Source organism: Nannospalax galili, unplaced genomic scaffold (assembly GCF_000622305.1).
Source record: "Nannospalax galili isolate Female #2095 unplaced genomic scaffold, S.galili_v1.0 scaffold579, whole genome shotgun sequence".
Lineage (NCBI taxonomy): Eukaryota > Metazoa > Chordata > Mammalia > Rodentia > Spalacidae > Nannospalax > Nannospalax galili.
In genome coordinates this window covers 2,465,463-2,481,319 of record NW_008344599.1, presented here as the reverse complement: position 1 = coordinate 2,481,319, position 15,857 = coordinate 2,465,463, and the positions used below count along the sequence as shown (strand labels likewise).

The 15,857-nt window shown below is 38.4% G+C and overlaps 1 protein-coding gene across 1 annotated transcript; it reads left to right on the top strand.

Annotated features, from left to right (window-relative positions):
* The first annotated feature begins 8,908 nt into the window (after positions 1–8,908).
* LOC103740260 (olfactory receptor 10Z1) lies at positions 8,909–9,904 on the top strand. Its single transcript, XM_008840854.1, has one exon. The coding sequence runs from the start codon at positions 8,952–8,954 to the stop codon at positions 9,891–9,893; it is 942 nt and encodes a 313-aa protein (XP_008839076.1). The 5' UTR covers positions 8,909–8,951; the 3' UTR covers positions 9,894–9,904.
* The last annotated feature ends 5,953 nt before the right edge of the window (positions 9,905–15,857 follow it).

The following is a 15,857-nucleotide window of genomic DNA, read 5'->3' as shown; positions in this document are numbered from 1 at the left end:
ATGGCCCAGTGAGTAGTGCTTGGTGGTCAGTTTGGGGGCCACTTTATTGTGATTTGTAAATTGAGTGTAAGTTAAGATAAGGATAGGTGCAACTTTTGAATTGAGAATCTAGGGTTAATTCTTCACAGTCCCGAAACAGCAGGGTTGCCTGTTGGTTGTTAGGTGAACAGTTTGGCTAATAGTTCACACTGGGAGAGTTCACACATCTTTGGGTACAAGGATTCTAGAAGTTCACACAGGTCTGAGAGCTGAGAGTTTAGAGCTCAGGCAGATGTGGTAAAGGGAGCACACTAAGGCAGGTTTGGGAGAGCCCCAAGAGCACCCAACTGTCCTTGCAAAGCTGAGATGGCAGAAATCAGGAAAGTATGGGCTTAATTCCCACACCTAATTCCCACAAATTGTCCTCAGTCCTCTGTGTACTGTGGGTACAGATGTAAGCCAAACTGCCTGGCTCATATTTGTAGTTTTAGGTGTTTTATACTTTCTCATATTTAGTTAAATTAAATATAATGATTTTATCATTTGTGCTATTGAAATTGTGAATTCAAAACTTTAATTTTTCTTTGTTACTAAGATAAAATGGGTGATTTCATATATTTTTATAGCTACCTATGTGTTTTAATCTTGTAAATACATTGTTAATTTTAGTGAGTCTTTTCTATACTTAGTAAGTTTTTTCCTAGGACTCAGTCATTGAATAGTGAAGTAATTTTTACTCTTCCTTTTGAATCATTGTATCTTTTACATATTTTTCTTAAAATGTGTTTATTCGAGCCTCCAGTAAAACACTGTACATAATTAATGAGTGGATATAGGAGAAAGAGTAATATTTCACAGTTAAGTATGATATTAGCTTCAGGTTTTCATAGAAATAGTTTTGCCAAGAATAAACAATAGATGCTAATTTTTATGAATATCTTTTTACAAATAGTGAGATGAATAGAGCATCTAATTCATTAATACGGTGAGTTATGTAAAGATTTTTTCTAATAGTGGATCAGTTTTGGATTTTTAACGTAAAGCCCTTTTGTCACGTAATATTACATTTTCCATATATTGTTGTCATTTATGTCTCACTATATGGCCACAGCTGGCCTGGAACATGCTATGCAGAGCAGCATGCCACGCTAACCTTGGTCTTAAAGCAATCTGTCTCTGCCTCCAGAGTGATAGGATTATAGGTTTGCACCACCAAACCCAACCCTATTTTCACATATTTTCTTAAGGGTATTTCACAACTGTATCAAGGCAGTATAATAGTCTATAATTGTCGGGCTTCAATTTTGATGTCACTTTAGTTTCATAAAATGAGATACAAATTATTTTCCAACATTTTATTTCTTGAAAGAATAGTTTTGTTTCTGTTAATAACTTAGGCACTAGGTAGAATTAATCAATGAAACCGTCTAAATCTTATACCTTGTTTTTCAAAAAAAAATCATTTAAATCTTTCTCTTAATATGAGTACAGTATAATTTAGTGTATATATATATGATCAATGTAATTAATATTCTTATCTCATCATTTCTGTTTATTCAGAGATTTTTAAAGCCCTATCTGTTAGAGATAATAAACACAGGTCTGGAAAAGGAACACACACTAAATTACTTTTCAGAATGATTTCTATTTGCAGAGAGCCTCATGCCTTACATAGCTATGTTCAGACCTTGAATTGGGAGAGAATTAGGATAAATGTAACATCAGACTACATACAGAATGATGGGGTCTTGAAGGGAGAGAAAGAATGTTCCCTTGAAATCCCAGAAAGAAACTGCCCTAGGAAGGATAGCTACCAAGTATATTTTTATGAGGTCTGAACGGAAGAAACTTCAACTCTCCACAATCAAAGGGAGTTTTGATTAATAGCTTTACAGGGGACTTGGGGGAAAATTCAGACCATATGACTTAACCTGGCCTAGCCTATCTGCCATGGGGCATGGAGGCAGCCACTAAGCAGAACCACAAACTTATCTTGCAATTACAAGCAGGGAGTTGGATTGGCTTTCCCACTGATGCGCTGGGGGGAAACCTATCAACACTTTGTTCTAGGGACAGAGCACAGCAGACTGTGGCCTGATTTCTCCTAGGCTGTTAGGTCTGATCTCTGAGACTGATCACATGTTTAAGCAGCAGGTCCATGATCTGACACTTTTGTCTAGTTTTTGTAAAACATATAATAGGTTACTATAAACTACAATGAAATAGTGTTCTGTAGCGCACTGGAGATTAGCCCTCCTACCTGCTCATGTTGCTACCCATAGCCACCCTCATTCCCCATGTTGGTTCTAGCCTCTAGTAGTTAACTATTCCACTTTTTCTTTCAGATCAGTTTGGTAGCCTCCACATATTAGTAAGAATATTTGGTAGTCATCATTCCCACTCTGGCTTATTTCATTTAACAAAGTGTCTTCCAGTTCTACCCATTTTCTCACAAATTGAAGTGTTCTCCACAATATCCATAATAAGGAGTCAACCAGTCAACCCTGGTGTCTATCACATGAATGGATAAAGAAAATTTAGTATATATACAACATGAAATATTATTCAGCCATAAGAAGAATCATATACTGCCATCAATGGAAATATGAATTTTTCTTTCTGGAGTTGATTGTGTTAGAAGTATATGTTTTAAAAAGAAATTTTGAAAGTCAGGTGTAGTGGTGCAGGACTTTGATACCAGAACTTAGTAGTCAAAGGCAGACAGATATCTGTGAGACTGATGTCAGCTTGGACTACATAATGCATTCTAGACCAATTGGGACTACAAGGAGACCCTGGATAAAAAACAAACAAAAATAAATAAATAAATAAATAAATAAATAAATAAACAGCAATTTTGAGTTACTTAGACTTTCTGTTCAGTTTTTTTATTTTGGGTAAGTTGTGTTTTAAAGGATTTCCCCCATATTTTGTACTGGACCTTTGCTTCTAGTAATGACATGAGCTATGAGCATCACCAACAGAAAGCAGACTTGCACTGAAGACCTAGAGAAGACCCTGGCCAGAAGTCATAAAATGAACATAACATTTTACATAACAGTACATAACAGTACATAACAACACCTAGTGATAGCTAGGTAATGCTACCAAGACTGCTCTCTTTTTAACTACATCAATTGTGCCTCAGCTCTACTTGGGAGAGCTAGAAGGTTCTAGGAGGTGGAAGATTGTCTGTGGAAAGGAGTCCAGTGCTGCAGTACTGGATATGGCATGATGTTGGGGGAGGGAAGTCCCTGGTGGCATGACTGCTTTTTGAGGCACACATGTTCCTGTTGTTAACTCCAATAACTCATTGGTTCATCAAGCTGAACTTTAATAGATCCTGATGTTAGGCTGTTGGTATCCTATGTAGGACAAAGACATGTCCCTGAATCCTCCCAGGAAAAATGAATCAAATATCTTTTAAAAATGTTATTTGTTGAATCTAACTTGTTCATAATATATACTTATTATACTATAAGTATCTGTTAGATCTGCGCTAATATCCATGTGTGTAATACCCACAGAGGATAGAAGAGTATATCAGATCTCCTAGAACTGGAGTTGGGGAAAATTTAACCAGAAAGAGTGTGAATGTTGATCAAAAACCTTTAACTAAGGTAATTCCTTCTACAAATAAAATATTAAATATGGGCAAAAACTTTAAACATATTTATTTAAAATTGGTAGCACAAGAAGTATTAAGTTTGGTGGCAGGTGAAGAAAGAGGAAGAGATGGGGGTCAAGCTAAGTGGAATTGTCCTTCAGGCAAGAGGTCTATTATTATCACATCAAGTACTAAGGGAGGTGTCTGAAGTAAACTTCAGTCCTGCCAGACAACATGAGGTGTCTACTCTTTATTCTTTTTATCTTTTGGTTTTGAGTTTTTTGAAGTAGGGTTTCTCTGTAGCCCTAGCTTTTCTGGAACACAGTATATAAACCATGATGACAACCATGTCACAGAGATCTGCCTGCCTCTGCATCTTGGAATTAAAGGTATATATGGTGCCTACTCTTAAAGTTTCTGGGAAAAGGGATGGTCTTGCATTGCAGGGAAACAGGCTTGACTGATACATGGCCTGCGCTACATGATAGATGTAGGGGAGTTAGCCATTAAGGTCTTAGGCTACTTGAAAAAGTCATTCTTTTTCTGGATAGGAAAATGGGTTCAGTTAATGTGTGACGTATGCAACATGACAGTAGTCTGTCTGCCAACCTCTGAGTGTTAGTGGAGCCTGAGTGCATCATTACCCTGTTAATAGCCTTCTCTGATTAGGGCCTGATTTTTTATAGAGCCAGGGTTCTCTAACAGTGTAGAATAGTAAACTCTTGAAAGACTCAATGACACTTAATAATATGTGTGGATTTGACAGGCTTTGAATGAAAGTGTGTCTCAAGTACCACATAGACAATATATTAACTTGAGTTCCCAGACAAAACTCAGGATTATCAATACATGTACTAGTTTAGGGAACAACAGAGAAAAAGATATGAGCATCAAGTAAGCATCTCTTTGACAACAACTGAAGCTCACATGAAGATAACTGAACTATGCACAGCTCAGGAGGCCACACTCTAAAGGAAAGAAAGAAGATTAAAATTGCAGCTTGATGCCAAAATCATTGACCAGAAATATCCAGTGGTTCAGGATACAGGCTATAAACACTTTGCATCATTAATACAGTGAGGTTAACTGTCTACTGAGGAAGAGAAGCTTCAAAAGAAACAAAACAGGCTTCAGAATTACTACAATGTCTTATTTTCAAAAATAGTTTTCAACAAATAATGTTTACTTATACAAAAACTCTAGGAAACCACAAGAGTAGAGGAAGGAACCATTGAGTGGGGCCAAAAGCAAGAAGCCATCTTTACCCTCATATAGCCCTAGTGGAAAACACTGGCATTGGGATGCCCTGATGTGTCCTGATAGTTAAACCTATTTGCCCATGAGTGGAAGGGAATGGTACTGGGAGACTTAACCCAGAGCAGAGGATTCTGGCAATGAGCTATGGTTCAGGGACCAGGACTTGGGGATTATTCCCCTGAGTCTGGGCTAGCACAGATAAAGCTTCTGGCTTGTCCTGAATGCAATGAGTCCAGTGAGATCAGGGCAAGGCAGAGACTGAAAAATCACTGTTTTATATAGTATGGGATAACTTAGGGCAGGATACCACCTTATATGATCATATTCTGATAAAGAACAAAGATTGATACACCTGTCAATCACCAGAACAGAACAAAAGCCTGAGGAAAAGTTGCTTGTTCTAGCATTTTAGGAAATAACATAAAGTTTGACTGGAATGTAGTTCAGCTCAGTGGTCATTGTGGCCCTTGTTCACACTGATCATTTGAGATTGTCTGTTACTCTACAATACACCTTGCCTATCTTCTATACTTTAAGCGTCTCATCAGAATTCCTTTGATGGAGATCACAAGGACCTGTAAGGCAGTAATGGAGATACATGCAATACTATCAAAAGTGAAGTAAAAGAATATATAAAACCTTAGGACTAGATCAGTAACAAGTAATGATATTAAATCAGCAAGAAGTGTCCAATTAAGTAAAAGCCCAGGACCAGATAGCCTCAAATTTGATTCCACCAATTTTAAAAATTCACTATTGCTGTCAACAGGTGTCTTAGTTTATTTCTTCATTGCTCTGACAAAATACTCTGACCAATTCCAACTTGTGGAGGAAAGGCTTTATTCAGCTTACATCTCCCAGGTTGCAATTCATCAAGGAGCCCAAGGTAGGAACTCGGGGCAGGAACCTGGAAGCAGGAGCTGGAACACAGGCCATGGAGGAATGCTGCTTACTGGCTTGCTCCCCTGGCCCCTGCTCAGCTTGCTCTCCTTTCCAACACAGGCCCAACTGCCCAGGGGTGGCACTACCCACAGTGGGCTGGGACCTCCCATATCACACAATAATCAAGAAAATGCCCCAGGGACATGGCCACAGGCCAGTCCAGTGGAGGCAATTCCAATTGAGGCTCCCTCAACCCAGGTATGTCAAGTTGACACTAAAGCTATCCAGCGTAACAGGGTAAAAAGACAACATACAGGATAGGAGAAAATGTTTGTCACCTATTTATATAATATCCAAAGTGTATAAAGAACTCAGAATACTCAAGAACAACAAAAACAAATAATCCAATCAAAAAAAGGTAAATTATAGAATAGATATTTCTCAAGACAAAAAATGCAAATCTCAAAGAAAATCATTAAGGACACCATTAAATCAAGTATATTCCACAAATAAAGGAAGAATGGAGACTTTCAAATGAATAAAAATGAATACAATGTGTCATTAGCAAATCTGCACTATAAGAAATATTGCAGCTTGAGAGACAGACAGCTCAGCCGTTCTTAGTGCTTGGTGCACTCTCATAGGACCCTAGGTTGTTTTCCAACACCCACACTAAGTGTATCACAATGAGCTTTAACTCCAAATCCAAGGGATCTAATGTAGTCTAAGGCACATCCTTCAAGTTATTGAAGGGTGGAACAAAATCTTGGTCATTAGAATATAAAGAAAATAGTTAACAACATTGCCGTGGTAGACATTAGTGGAATATAAATGATAATGCATACAGATACATTTTTATTTGGTTTATAATGACAGGGCTATTTAAAACTCAGTATAGTATGCTGGCATATTTATATAAATGATGCCATGCCATTTTAAACTATCTGCATTTTACTGGAAATACTTTGATATTAAGTTTAATTACATTGTGTTTAAAATGCATGCAATAATCCCTAGGCAAACAAATAAAATAATAGTGTAAGACAGATAGATGTAAAGCCTTATTTATACTAATGCTACACTTATCATCTTAATCATCTTTTAGTATTTCTAACTGATGCAGGGTATGAGATACAGTATGAGAATTGTGAGACAGGATTATTTAATCCACTTGTTACTACTCCGTTACCAACTGGCTTTCTTATGATAAAATCATGTTTTACATTATATTTAATTTTGCTATGCCTTAGTCATCTCTCTGAAAAGTAGAAATGACATTAGTAATCTTTAAAATCCACCCTAATTCCATAAAATAGAATTTACCAAAGTGTTGTGTTGAATCAGTGCTACTAGTTACCATCACTGTTCCATTTGAATCAGAGAGCGAAGCTGTCTACTACAGGTACTCATACTGGAGAAATGTATCTGTTGAGAATGATGGTCTTATACAATGATTAATCTAGGCTGACTTTGGGGTCATTTGGGGGTTTCATGTTATCTGAGGTGGAAAATGGATTCAATATCTGAGTGCAAATACTGCAAGAGGATGATAAAAAGACAATGTTGCTTTAAAAAAGAAGCACCTTGAACAAGACACAGATGAGGATAAAGGAAAGCATTATCCCTGAAAGAGATCAGGCTCATATTCAGAATGCCTTTGAAACTGGACACATACATTGTAGTCAGAATGTGAGTTCTACTTTATTATGCCTATGTTTTATGAACTGTGTATCTTATACTGTGAATTTACAAGCATGAATCTTTGGTTCTGGGATCTGGAACTGATCGTGTAAATTTTACTGAACTCATAAAATGTAACTTTTAATCTTATCTCCCCTGTTTGAAATCTTTAAGAGATTTATTAGTGATAATAGTATATTAATATATAGTAGATATGCAAAATATTGTTGCTTGAATCATGCCCTTAGCCCGTTTTTGTTTACATTTACCTTTACTGACTTCCTCCCAGAGGATACTCCCAACTAATAACAAGAATCAGTTAGATGCTCTTCCAGACATAGCATCCACTGGGACTGTGGACTCCCCAGAGGTGGAGACTCTTTGGAGAGAAACAGGTATGATTCACAACCTGGGGTTAAAGTTGAGAAAGAGTTTGTGCGAGTATCATTTGGAGATGACTGTCTGCTCAGAAGAGGAGTTTCTGAGATGGACCTCAGGTCTTCTTCCTGCAGAGCAACCTTCTGAGAGTCTGCCTATGGCATGGATACAGAAAGCAGCACCTGGTCTCACTGTGATTATCTCCAGGTATGTGGAAAACCCCTTTCCTCTCCAAGTACCATCTACTATCAACTGCATTTTTGTTCACAGCAAATTAAGGGGTGGGGAATGCAGTAAAGCCTAACACATCTCCTGCTTCTTCCTTCAGTGTTCAGCACACACATAACATGAAAAATAGGCCTCATCTGCTCAACCCAAGGAATTTAGAAAAGATAGAATGGCTTAGGGGAGTGACTGTACAGGTGCAATTGATTAATATTCATCAATATACCAATTAATTTACATCTGTATTGAATATAAACCTTCTATAGTATCTGAGGAGAGTAATCATTGGTGGTGAATTGATGTTAGATTATAACATACCATACTTGACCTCCAGCCTTGGTTCTGTTTGACTCCAGAAAGTTACTTTACATCTCTGGGCCTTTCTTGCCTAATCTCCAAAATATTTATGAAATCTTCCACTTGTGTGTGTGTGTGTGTGTGTGTGTGTGTGTGTGTGTGTGTGGTGTCTAATCCACATATTCTTAGATATAAAGTCAGGGTGAATGAAAATGTGGTGCATATATTTTCCAAACTTGCATGTATTGCAGTATGTGTGATTGTAATACAAAGATATAACTGACATATTTGCTGGTAACTCTAGGGCAATTGATAGAAACTATGCAATGCATGGTTTTGAGTGTGTGACTATGCATAATGTATGCCTTGTATGTGTCTACACGCATATGATCATATGTGAGTTTATGTGTACCTCGGTAGGTGATGATTGATTGCCATTTGCATACATGTGTATAAGGGTAGATCTTTGCATACACGTCTAATGTTGCACACAATTTTCTAAACTTTGCATTCTAAATTAGTAATTCTCTTTTGTGTCCCACAGGAGCCAAGAAATGAGAACCTACCTCATCTGTCTTGTAAAGAAGATCGACATCTACTGGTATGGTGGGAGGAATTAGCAAAAGTACCAGGACTATCATTCAGAATGTTACAAACCAATATTACCTGCTGGAGGGGATTTGTATTTCTGGGCTTTTCCAGCTTTGGAGAACTGCAACTCCTGCTGTTTGTCGTGTTTCTCTCTCTGTATCTCATCACCCTCACCAGCAATGTCTTCATCATCATAGTGATCAGACTGGATAGCCACCTGCACACACCCATGTATCTTTTCCTTTCCTTCCTATCCTTTTCTGAGACCTGCTACACATTAGGCATCATTCCTAGGATGCTCTCAGGCCTGGTTATGGGTGGACAGACTATTTCCTATATGGGCTGTGCTACCCAGATGTTTTTCTCTGCCTCATGGGCTTGTAGCAACTGCTTCCTCTTGTCAGTCATGGGCTTTGACAGATACGTGGCCATCTGTGCCCCACTGCACTATGCCAGCCGCATGAATCCCACACTCTGCGCCCAGCTAGTTGGCACTTCCTTCCTGAGTGGATACCTCTTTGGACTGGGAATGACACTAGTCATTTTCTGTCTCTCATTCTGCAGTTCCCATGAAATACAGCACTTTTTCTGTGACACACCTCCAGTGCTAAGCCTTGCCTGCGGGGATACAAGACTAAGTGAGCTGGGAATCCTCATCCTCAGCCTGCTGGTCCTCTTGGTCTCCTTTTTCTTCATCACCATTTCCTATGCCTACATACTAGTAGCAATCCTGAGAATCCCTTCTTCTGACGGACAGAGGAAAGCTTTCTCTACTTGTGCCTCTCATCTCACAGTCGTCATTATTCACTATGGCTGTGCCTCCTTCATGTACTTGAGGCCCAAAGCAAGCTACTCTCTGGAGAGGGACCAGCTTATTGCTGTCACCTATACAGTGGCAACCCCTCTCCTCAATCCCATTGTTTATAGTCTAAGGAATCGTGCTGTACAGACAGCTCTGAGAAATGCTTTTCAAGGGAGCTTACTAAGTAAAGGATGAAGGCTAGCCCAAAGACAGTCTCATTTGTGTAGTACAAATGAGGTTCTAGTCCAGACCTTAGACATGGTGACACTACCCAAAACCCCTGGAAAAGCCGTGTCCTGCCTCTGCCAATTCCTTCCAGGCTGCTTGGAATGACAAGCAGGGATTTTCTGCTCCAATCTCTCTTTTCAACTCATAGTGAGATCAAAACCAGAATTTTCAAATTCAGGCCTCATAGATGTCAATCCTAGTTACTGAAACCTACAAGTAAGAATTTTCTTTATGCATTAAGATCATCACAAATTTTCCCAATGAGCTAAACAAAATGAAGGAAATTGTAGTGTTTAAGTTCAAGACAGGGATGTCAGGATTCAAAGATATCGTTGAGAATTCCAAAATCATTACACAATCAGAATATTTGACCAATTTTGTTCTTTCAAAGTCTGAAATTCCATGACAAAGAGTTTGGCAGGTGCAGAGCAGGAAGAAGCCCTGCCTCTGTTTTCATACCTCACTGCTCAGCTGAGGTATTATCCTTCCAAATTTGTTGTTGAATTATCCATTCTGCTCTCCTCACCCCTCCATCTACATGTTTCATACATTATGCTGGGCACTCTTAGGGATAAATAAAGTGCAGTGAACTCCCATAGTAACCCAACAGTAATGTGAATGTGAGCTCCTCAAATAAGTAGCTGTGCAACCTGGGAAAGCTGCATAACTCTTTCAGACTTAAAGTCTTCATCTGTAAAATGTACCCCATTCCTCTCTGTTGGTGACTAAAGTATATCGTGCATATGCAAATTTAGTATTGTTCATAGCGATCTAATAAATGTCAACTGCTATTATCAATGTGTTATGGAAGGTGATGTTGGCTTTTAGTTCAGGGAAAGGTTACTCTAGTGTGAGGATCTGTGAAGACTTCATGTCTAACACAGCCCTTGAATGTGTCCTAAAGAAGAGTCAGAATACTGACTGAACTGATTGGGACTTTCAAAGAGAACAGAATAAATACAAGCTCTGTGGTAAGCCAATGCAGGTATCTTATAGAGTGTGGTGAGCTATTCGGACTGGCTGTAAAGGTTTTATAAATGAGACTCTGTTTGGGTAGGGATTTGGGGGGAGTGGGGTTTAGACAGCAGTTGAATACCTTCATTCAGACATGATCCTTTTACCATGCAAAACTAGATGCAGATGGACTAGTAAGACATCATTGCCATCTTCCTGGAGGATGAATGAAATTAAAAATACAAGAGATTTTGCAAAGCTAGGCTTCAGATCTATTGGACTTATTAATGAGATAAGTGGGGAGTGGCCTGGGAAATGAACTTAGACTAAGATGATGATTTTCAGACAGGAACTCATATTTTTCTTGCCCTCTGGAAAATAAGAAAACACACCTCTCTTTCAGCAAAAATTTGGTGGAAATTAAGTTAGGGAGCAGGCTAGAGAAGCAGAGGAGATGGTCAGAGGGCAGAAATATTCTGAATGAGAGAAGAGAAGCCATTTCACAATAGTTGGACAGCATTCCACTGTTCTGGGGTGATTTGGAAAAAAAATCAGTCTTATTCATAACAGTCCCTAAATATACTCTGACCAGTGTTGGATAATGATGTCCTAGGAATTCTATGTAATACATAAAAGTCTACTTCCAAATGCAGTAGTCTGAGGTTTTAAGTCACTTGGAGTTTGAAAAGGTTTCAAAATATGTGTTAATGAGATCCATCTCAATATATCTTGACATAAGTGATCTGGGATGGGGGTAATAGAAGTAATCTAGAAAATCTCCCTAGGTGATTCAGGTTCCTGATATTAATCAAAGTTGATCATTGTGCTATAACACTGTCGGCTCTTCTACAGGTATATATTCATAGCTCCTCTGATGTGAACGTACCCTTATATACCCAATTCATGGTCTTTGAAGGAGATTATGAGACCAATTTTGCTGAATTTTAAGAGTAGTCTTTTAACTTTTCATATAAGAATCCATATGACAAATTTCTTAGTATTTTATGCCTCCATTTTCTCCACTGCCAAATGGAATATTGAGCCTCTATTTGACAAGGCTTTCTTATGAAGTTTACTATAAGGTCAGCAGAACAAAGACTACAGTACATTAAAAACACAACAAAATCAGCTATTATTATTTGGAATTTATAGAAAGCATCATCTTAAGGTGCCCTATCTTTGCCCAGTTAATTTTGGTGGAAGCTAAAGCCAGATGAGTCCAGCATCTTGTATCTCATGATATACATGGCTAAAGAAATGCAAAGTTCTGTCCCCTGGCAATATGTCTGATTGAAGAGGCTAGAAAGAGGGATGTAGATCTTTGAGACTTGAAAGGATGAAATGCTGGGGAGTAAACAGAGCATCACAGAGGCCTATGCAAAGTAACAGGAAGTGCTTCCTAGTAAGAATCAAATAATTTTGGAAACCCAAACAAGCAGGAAGAATCAAGAATTTTAAAAAATCAAGGATACAGCCATAGGCAGGGATCAGAGGCTGTGGGGCACAGGCTCTGCAAGTTGTAAAGGAGACAATCAGCAAGGGTTAGGTTAGGATTCCAGTTTGAAGTAAGTCGTCAAAAGATCAAGAAAAGGTGAGTGTTAAGTAGGAGGAATGCAGCTCTGAAATTAAGAAGGGTATTTGTTTCTGTGTTTATCACCATTTGTTGCATAAGGAAACTTCTCTGGTGAGAGTTGAGGCATGCATTAATCTATAGGTATAACAACAAGTCATGAAGCATCAGTTTAATATGATAACTATTTAGTAGAAAACTAGTAGTAGGGTCTCCCCTATATTCTGTGACCTGTTAACCCCAGGTTCCTAAGCCTGATTTCAACTTTAGGAATGGACTCCAACTTGCTGAGAACATGAGCTAGTGGAGTGTTATTACTAAGTATCACATCTATGTCAAACTTTTGCCCCACTAAGGCTCAGAGATCATTGCAGAAGGGAGGGCAGAGAGATTGTAAGAGCCAAAGGAGGTGGATGCCCACAAGGAAACAGAGATTTTAGAGAGTTCACCAGTTCCTCAGATGAACTCACAGAAATGGCAACAGTATGCACAAGTCCCATGCAAGTTCAATCCAGAAAAAATTGCAGCATAGACATGAGGAAGTAGGTAAGAAGCTCCAATACATCTAAAGAAACAAACTGTCAACAGATGACAGCTGGGAGAGGTAGAGACAGTCTCTTTCAAACATGAGATTCTTGGCCAGTTAATCAGGTTACAATGGATGGTCACACACTGAAAGACATTTGGAGGCACATATTAGACTTTATAGGCCACGTATTACATTTAATTGGGTGAGGGGTAAAAAGGGGAGGTGGTAGGGAATGGGATCTAAGTACCACCAAATTATATTGTATGAAAATCACAAAAATTCAGTAAAAAAAGAAAAAAGATGGGTATTTGCTTAAAGTTCTGTTATGGTATTATATACTGAATTATCTAAACTCATGTTTGCTTTGCCCAGCAGAGAATCTTACTTCAGGGGGCAAAGAGACTGTATCGGTAACAGAGTAACAACTCTGGAACTTGTGCTTTCCTTCACAACAAGCCATTTATTACAAAATTCACAGGGTTTTTATACATTACAAGGAACTGGCAGTCGCATGGGGTATGGCAGTCACATACAAAGATTTAGGACACAAAGAAACAAGACATATAGCCTTTTAGTTGGCACCAATAAGATGGTAAAACCTTTACTCAAGGTTAGCAATGACTATCCAGTAATTTGTTGGCCACAAAGTTTTCTTTCTTAGGGCTAAAAGCATGGTAAACTTTTAGCTTTTAGCTCAGGAGTAAACTTTAACCTGGCCTAATCTATTAGCTAACTATAGCTGAGTTTTTTTCAGGACAGGGAGATGAGCTAAGGGCTGTTGACCGAGGTGCTTTCCCACAGAGCAAGGAGCCTAAACTTTTGACCTGGCTGCTTTTCTATTGCTAGACCTGCAGTGTTCTGCAAGATAGGGATATTAGAGATACTATTTTCAGTGCCACTCCCTTTAGTAGAGAACATAGTCTGGACTTAAAAAGTTTTAGGCTGTACCATCATTCCTTACCATGTATCAAATTAGCATATCTTTGTATTGTGTTAGAAGGTTTAATTTTTAAAATTACTGCTTGGTATTCTGAATGGAATTTCATTTGGTTAACTTTTGAGCTTGAATTAAATAAGAATTACCAACAATTCTGCAGTGGCCCTCAACATACTTCTGTCATTTTTCTGTATATTTATCATATTTATGGAAATGGAATTCTCAGTATAGACAACTATAAAATAAAAATATCAAGCAACTCTGAGGAAAAAAAAAAAAGGGTTTTAGCCTCAAATCACCCTAGGGCATGCCATCCTGGTTTCCTACATTGAATATTTATGGTTCTCTACTAAATTGTATATGCTTATTCTAATATTACAGTTTTTTCTGGAGTGTGAAGAGGTGGTCAAATTTTGATTTTGGAAGACATTTTCATTGTTTATATATATATATATGGAGAGAGAGATGCCATATATATATATCATATAACCATATGTATGTATCAAGATAATTACCATTTTTCCTTGTTTCTTGGTTTATTTTATTTTCTATATGTATGAGTACTTTGCCTGTATGTGAGTGAATCACATGTTGATGTGTGTGTGCAATGGCCATGGAGGTCAGAAAACAGCATAGGATTCCCTGGAACTGGAGTTGCAGATACTTGTTAGCTGCCATATGGGTGCGGAGAGCTGATCCTGGGTCCTCTGCACAGGCATTCAGTCCTCTTAACTGCTCAGCCATCTCTGCAGCTCCCATAACCTTTTTTCTTAGAGAACACATTTCACTCATTGCAAGGAATCAGGCCTTGCAAATCCTTGGCAGTGTTGGAGGACAAAATGGAACCATACTTCCGTTTGACTATGGTTATTTCCAGCAAACACAATTTTACATTCCACACTTACTAATTGTGACAGTAGATGAACTGATTTTGCATATGCATTTGTGTACATGCATATGTAAAGGTCAGAGGACAATCTTGGGTGTCCTTCCTTAGGAACTCGTCTCTTTTTCTTTTCTGAGACATTTTCTCTCATTGGCCTGGTGCTCACCACATAGACTAGACTAATTGACCAGGGAGCCCTGGGGATCTGCTGTCTCCACATCTCCAGTGTTAGGATTCCAAGTGTGTTCCACCAGTCCTTGCTTGTTTTTTAAAAATATTTTTTCTTTTTCTATTTTTTACTTTAAAAAAAACTTGAGAATTTTATACATGCATATAAGGTGTTTTAATCAAATCCACACCCACTCCCTCCCCTCAAACATCTCCCATATCTCCCCATCACTTTTTTCTGACAACTTGTTTTCTTTTATTCTTTCTTTTTCTTTTTCTTTCTTTATCTCTTTCTTTCTTTTTTTGTGGGGGGGTTGCTACTGTAACATTCCATCCTCTGAAGAGGTAACTCCAAAATCTTTTAGGGATAAGAGGTCCCAGATACTTTTGACATTTTTGGACTTTGGAACAGTATGTTGCTTAGAGGCTCAAGGACATTTTGACTTTTAGCCAAGAAACTGGCTACTTTTCTTTGGGGTCTTTTTACACTAACTGCCTAGCCAATTCCTACCTCCTGTTCCTATCATGCCATCCTCTGAAAAGGTTACCCAAATTGCCCATAGGAAATTGGGACAGAGACCACTCCGGCTTCTTCCATGCTGAACAGGGATGTAGGGTGAGGCATTTGGAGTACCCCTTCAGTGGATCTCTCTAAAAGATTCCCAAATTGCATAACTCTTATCTGTAAGGAGAAAAGAAAGTCCTTGACTGATGAATAGGGTATTTGAAGGAGAAGTAAAGGCAAGAATTAGCATTTCAAGTTCTAGACAGGGAACCAGAGAAAGTCAGAACAGGGCAGATTTCAAATGTTCTTATCAAAGTCCATTGGGATTTCTTTTTTTTTTTTTTTTCAAAAGTCACGCTTAAATTTGGATGAAGGCCTTTCT